Source organism: Limulus polyphemus, unplaced genomic scaffold (assembly GCF_000517525.1).
Source record: "Limulus polyphemus unplaced genomic scaffold, Limulus_polyphemus-2.1.2 Scaffold3167, whole genome shotgun sequence".
Taxonomy (NCBI): domain Eukaryota; kingdom Metazoa; phylum Arthropoda; class Merostomata; order Xiphosura; family Limulidae; genus Limulus; species Limulus polyphemus.
In genome coordinates this window covers 6,628-13,827 of record NW_013668777.1, presented here as the reverse complement: position 1 = coordinate 13,827, position 7,200 = coordinate 6,628, and the positions used below count along the sequence as shown (strand labels likewise).

Here is a 7,200-nt window from a genome sequence, read left to right as displayed (position 1 = left end):
ATTGTTTTATAAGATCGTTTCATTGTTATTGTTTAAAAGTAAAGCATTAAAATTATATTTTGTTTGCATTTTCTAATTACTTGGAATGATAACTTTCATTTGTCGAGTTAATAATTTTTCAGCAGTAGCCATATTCAGCGGTATGTCTACTTGCTAGAAATCGATTTTCGATACCCGTGGTGGGCAGAGCACAGTTAGCCTTTTGTGTAGCTTTGTGCTTAACTACAAACAAACAGACTTTCTGTATTTTCTCTTCTAAGTCAGGTCACCTGATTGCCTCATCACTAGAATGTGTTCAGTCTTTTATAATAAGCACAAAAAACAAACTGTTTGTCCGAAACGTCGAACATACATGTATCTTTCCAGTACAGCAATTTTAACCATTTCTTTGTGTTTTAAAACACCCTTACAGGGTTGCTACGTTTCATATCCATATATCACACAATTGCATTTTATCTGGTTACCTCGTCGTAACATAACACTGGTCGACAAAATCGAACTTTTTTATTATCTCATCAAAGATGTAAGCACATTTTTCTAGACTAGTTTTGCGCGTTGATTCCAAATCTGTTTTCAGTTTTCTTCTAGTTATCGAAATATGACGTGTTAATTTCAGCACAGTTTAGGTAATAATCACACGTTAGGCTAGTTAACGTTACAAGTTTATTCATTTTTCAATATACTTCCCATAAACACACCATAAACTTGGTTAAATTTATACAGTACATACTAATGAAAAAAAGAAAGCAATAATGTTTCAAATTTGATCGGTTTCATCACGAAAACTTGACGTGCTAGAGGAAAACCAAAAACAGATTTGGAATCAGCGTCCAAAAAGCTATCTAGCCCACCTATAATTATATCTGACAAAAAATGCCAGTGTAATATATCGTTGTGAATCCAACTAGGCCTTTTCATCACCCATCATACACCTAACGTTAACTAGCCTTTCCATTACATTATATTGTTTTCTTCTAAACAAAATTTCTTATTCCAACCCACATTTCTCTTTAAAAACTGTCTTCCTTTTCACTCTTCCCCCCATCTAAACCTAATTCAACCTTAATATAATTTATTTTCCTTCTTAAGGTTCTCCATCCTACCTCTGCTTTAAAAAAACTCCCTCATTCTCAATTTAACTTGGCTTTTCTATACTACATAACCTAATAAAACTTAATTCGTAATCAACCTTAACATAACTAATAAACACAATGAAATCTTCCTTATCTTCACCAACCCTAACAGAACCTCTCCATCCTAGTCAAATTTAAATAAACTCTATAATACAAACAAATCTTCCTTATCTTAAACTCTAACAGAACCTCTCCATCCTAGTCAAATTTAAATAAACTCTATAATACAAACAAATCTTCCTTATCCTCACCAACCCTAACAGAACCTCTCCATCCTAGTCAAATTTAAATAAACTCTATAATACAAACAAATCTTCCTTATCTTAAACTCTAACAGAACCTCTCCATCCAAGTCAAATTTAAATAAACTCTATAATACAAACAAACAAATCTTCCTTATCGTAACTGACCCTAACAGATCCTCACCATCATAGTGAAACCTAAACTCTCTAAAACAAATAATTTTGCTGGCCATAACCCATTCTGCTCTTAGGAACATGGTTAAGATGTGGATTGGACACTCGTCACTTCTGTTTATAATAACCCGAGAATAATTTGATTGGCCATAATTCCTTCCTAGGAACATGTGTAAGATGTAGACTGGACAATCGTCACTTCTGTATGTAAGATGCGGGTTGGTCACCAGTCACTTCTGTTTATAATAACCCGAGAATAATTTGATTGGCCATAACCCATTCTGTCTGTTATAACTCGAGAATGAATGGATTAGCCATAATTCCTTCCTAGGAACATGTGTAAGATGTAGACTGGACAATCGTCACTTCTGTATGTAAGATGCGGGTTGGCCACCAGTCACTTCTGATTCTACGAACTTTATGAAATATAAACTGGTAACTAGTCTCTTATGTGTACAAACTTTGTGAAATTGTTAACTGTCTTCACTTCTGTTGATACGAACACTTGGATGATATGATGATTATCGAGTACTTCCGATTACACCGTGATGAAGTTGATCGATAAGATACGTTAGTCATTGGTCAGATTTCTCTCAAACAAAACGGTGTTGATTACAAAGATGGATTGGTTACTGATCACTCGTGTTGTTACGCCCCCACTTATGAATTACAGCCCGAGCAGGGCGATGATTGACACACCGAACATTACACCATGTGTATGAGCTTCTTGTTGTAGTGAAGAACCAGGCAACTTAATAAGGTGATCCATTTATTTATATGATAAATAAGAAGAAACTTAACCAAGCCTCTTATGTTTTATATACTGTCGGATGAAACCAATATAACTTTCCCGCTCCTACCATTTGACCTTTATCATCATATTTAGAATTGATCGCAGGACTCCCACCATTCACGCCCACGTTTATATTTAATTTGAAGTTTACCCAGGCAGTTGTTTTATGGGATTTTATTCATGGCTATTTTTTTTTCTTCTTCTAAAGTCCTTTCATTTCTCAATGGACTTTATTTTTGTTGTTGTCAAAATTGCCAGAAGCTTTGTTATTTTAATTAACCAATTATTAGTTTTAAATCCTCACACGCCATAAGCACGTGCAAGCAAGCACTGCTTACGTCTAACTGCAAACTGTTTCAAGCACGTGCAGACTGTAGACCAGATGCTGTACATATAATTAAGGACCCAGAGTTGTCTCTCTTTACAGTAGTTTAATGAGGATATAAATTATGTTCTTTAAGCTGGAGCTTAACCTCGGATTTTATCCACAGCTGTCCTGATAGTCTTCCTTTCTCATCAGTAACGCTAAGTTCTCCTTATTCTATTAACACCGACTACGTGACGTGCTGATAGCTCCTTACGTTTTAAACTGTCATAAATACTGGTTAAGTACTTAGCTAAATGGAACTATTAATAAATGTACGACTACATAAGTATATCTAAAGAGGGACTCTGGATGGACAAACAGATAGATGACATCGTTCTTCCTAGACTAAAAATACATTGTATGTATTTTCCGAACAATATATTTTACAATATACCTCAAAATAATAACCGAGTAAGGGACATTCCTTACGGGTAGGATATTTTACAATATACCTCAAAATAATAACCGAGTAAGGGACATTCCTTACGAGTAGGATATTTTGTTTTTATATTAAGAAATTACAATGTGTTATCGACAAAAAGAGAGAAAAATAATTATTTAAATATAGTTGAAGTCTGATGTGTGGTTCGTGACTGATTCAAACTGACCAATCATAAGATGCGGAGTACGTCTCCCAGGTTTCTTATGCTTATGGTATGTTGTGGAGTGGCCGGTTTCATACTAAAACTGTTATCATTTACCACGTGAGTCTATTTTAAATTTTCATAACTTTAGTTTTACACACGTGCATATTCTGTCCACGTTCCAACACGTGACTTAATCGTATGTCACTTTTATACTCGCCCAAAGTATAGACATAAGCTCCTGATCACGAGACTAAACACATCCGAAGAGACACGAGGATCAAGCACATTCCGAGTTTACCGCGGGCCTCCCACTCCCACAGAGGTGTCTGTGGCACGTGACAGTTATTTATAGGCTACGTGCTTGAAGATGGTGGGGCTGTCAGCTTTCACTGTTGCATGTTGTACCTATTTCAAGGAACTACATCGTTAGTTGAAGCGTGTTAAGATATTGTCACGTCAGCATAAAGAAAGTATTCTACTCTTAATTACCACCCGCTACTGTTGGTGTATTCAGCGTCTGCCTGCCCAGGACTGGACATGAAGGTACCCGCTACCGTTCATGTATTCAGAGCCTGCCTGCCCAGTACTGGACATGAAGGTTCACACAGAAATAATGCCACAATGGACCCCCTTTCCTGTCTCATCATTTTCTGGATCACAATTCCTACAATCAGACTTGCAAAACGGGACCAACTCTTGTTTGTCGAGATATGCCCTCCAGATAAGTTGGGGGGGGGGGGTATATTCCAAAGAAACTCCTACTTATGCTGATGTATAATGATTTCGGTTATAGAAATAGAAAAGACGTACGTTTATTTAGGATCTCGACTAAGCCCAGATATTTTTTAAAACTTCTCTGTATAGAAGAGTTTATGAGAAATATTTTAGTTAGTTTTATGTTGTTTTACAAAGCTACACTATAGCAAGTCTTGAAATATATATATATATTATCACAGTGCATATTTTCTATAAATTGAGTTTCGTAATTGTAATGATACCCATAATTAATCCATTTTTTGCCTCCCCCCCCCCGGTGGCTCAGCGGTAAGTCTGGAGGCTTGTAACGCTAAAATCGGAGTTCAATACCCGCTTTGAGAAAAGCACAGATACATTTGCACTCAGCAAAGCACTCGTCTTTATACAACGAAACTGTTAACTAGCGCCATCTGTCGATTCTTCCAGAAATATTCACAATTCTGCTTGAAGATTAGTACAAGTCGTCGTCTTTTTTTCTCTATGTGACCGAATGAAATAAGGTTATATAAGCTTAATATTTATATCTAGAGGAATCAACTGACTGATTCTTATGAATTAGTTTCTGAAATAGAGGAAAATAGAAATGCAAGCTACATCACCACAAAAACATAGACACTGGCCAAATCTCCTTTTATCTTCTCTAAAAGCATAGTTTCTGTATGTTTTTTCTATACACGGCATAGTTTCGGTATTTTTTTTATACACTGCATAGTTTCGGTATGTTTTTTCTATACACGGCATAGTTTCGGTATGTTCTTTCTATACACGGCATAGTTTCGGTATGTTCTTTCTATACACGGCATAGTTTCGGGTTGTTCTTTCTATACACGGCATAGTTTCGGGTTGTTCTTTCTATACACGGCATAGTTTCGGGTTGTTTTTCCTATACACGGCATAGTTTCGGGTTGTTTTTTTTTTATACACGGCATAGTTTCGGGTTGTTTTTCTTATACACGGCATAGTTTCGGGTTGTTCTTTCTATACAAGGCGTAGTTTCGGGTTGTTCTTTCTATACAAGGCGTAGTTTCGGGTTGTTCTTTCTATACACGGCGTAGTTTCGGGTTGTTCTTTCTATACACGGCGTAGTTTCGGGTAGTTCTTTCTACATAGTACAGTTTCGGTTTGTTTTCTATACATAACATAATTTCGGGTTGTCTACTGTACAAAACATAATTTCAAATATTCTACTGTACACAGTATAGTTACGGTTTATTTTCTCTAAACAGCACAGCTTCGGGTTGTTTTCTGTACACAGCATAGTGTCTGGTTGTCTACTGTACACAACATAATTTCAAATTTTCTACTGTACACAGTATAGTTACGGTTTATTTTCTCTACACAGCATAGTGTCTGGTTGTCTACTGTACACAACATAGTTTCGGTTGATTTTCAGTAACTTTGAGGGTCACGTAGTTTAACTTATTTCTGTTTGTTTGTCTTCACAGCGTGTGACTGTCATCCTGTGGGATCTTCTGGACGCACGTGCAACCAGACCACTGGCCAGTGTCCGTGTAAAGATGGTGTCACAGGAGTTACTTGTAACAGATGTGCTAAAGGTCACCAACAAAGCAGATCACCCATCGCCCCATGTGTCAGTAAGTGTGAAAACGGTTTTATTTCGAGCAACACAGGTGCTGCTCTGCACCTTCAAAAGGAAACTGTTCACATTCTTCAACTCCAGCTCTCATTCGGAGTCGCAGTGAGACTAATCTCCAGTTTACATTAATCAAAGTTTGTCACGTTAACCCTAAAATTCAAGATGGAGTCCATGGACCCCTATCGGATTTTTAGACCGTATTTCTGGAAACTATTTATGCACCAAAGTGCCTGTTGGTGACAGGGTCTCAATTAAAATATGGGGAAAACAAAAATGTTAAATATACCACCAATAATGCAATTAATTCCGCTAAATAATACTAGGGTTTATATCTTTGTTGTTTTCATCGGTTCATCACACTGAGTGTTGGAACAGGTAAAAATATAAGATTGGTCAATATAATTCATAATGTGGACTGGACTGACTGTGAAACATATAAAAAAGAAATCTATAAATTAACAGTTAAACATTTCTTCACTGTTCTTGAGTTATTAATACTATTCACACGATGTTGACGGATTAATGACAACGTTATCTACAAAAGACAATAAGTTTTCTATGGGAAAAGGTTGATATTATTGAATAATTGTGCTAAGAACACTCTTTGTACTTTAAAACATAAACAGAACTGTACTTACACCATATCCTGTTAAACAAGTAACAAAACTGTAATTACGGTGTATCCTGTTAAACCAGTAACAAAACTGTAATTACGGTGTACCCTGTTAAACCAGTAACAAAACTGTACTTACACCATATGCTGTTAAACAAGTAACAAAACTGTACTTACACCATATCCTGTTAAACCAGTAACAAAACTGTAATTACTGCTTACCCCGTTAAACCAGTAACAAAACGGTAATTACTGCGTACCCTGTTAAACCAGTAACAAAACTGTACTTACACCATATCCTGTTAAACAAGTAACAAAACTGTAATTACTGCTTACCCCGTTAAACCAGTAACAAAACTGTAATTACTGCTTACCCCGTTAAACCAGTAACAAAACTGTAATTACTGCGTACCCTGTTAAACCAGTAACAAAACTGTACTTACACCATATCCTGTTAAACAAGTAACAAAACTGTAATTACGGTGTATCCTGTTAAATCAGTAACAAAACTGTAATTACTGCGTACCCTGTTAAACAAGTAACAAAACTGTAATTACTGCTTACCCCGTTAAACCAGTAACAAAACTGTACTTACACCATATCCTGTTAAACAAGTAACAAAACTGTGATTACGGTGTATCCTGTTAAACCAGTAACAAAACTGTAATTACTGCGTACCCTGTTAAACAAGTAACAAAACTGTAATTACTGCTTACCCCGTTAAACCAGTAACAAAACTGTACTTACACCATATCCTGTTAAACAAGTAACAAAACTGTAATTACGGTGTACCCTGTTAAACCAGTAACAAAACTGTAATTACTGCTTACCCCGTTAAACCAGTAACAGAACTGTAATTACGGTGTACCCTGTTAAACCAGTAACAAAACTGTAATTACTGCTTACCCCGTTAAACCAGTAACAAAACTGTAATTACA

General features: G+C 36.1%; 1 protein-coding gene across 1 annotated transcript in view; it reads left to right on the top strand.

Annotated features, from left to right (window-relative positions):
• LOC106468794 (netrin-1-like) overlaps positions 1-7,200 on the top strand; it is a gene marked incomplete at its 3' end in the record, with an annotated part of 93,415 nt that overhangs the window by 80,689 nt on the left and 5,526 nt on the right. Inside the window, exon 3 of the mRNA XM_013929234.2 lies at positions 5,498-5,647. Within this exon, the coding sequence (XP_013784688.2) occupies positions 5,498-5,647 (150 nt within the window). The remainder of the gene's footprint in view (positions 1-5,497; positions 5,648-7,200) is intronic.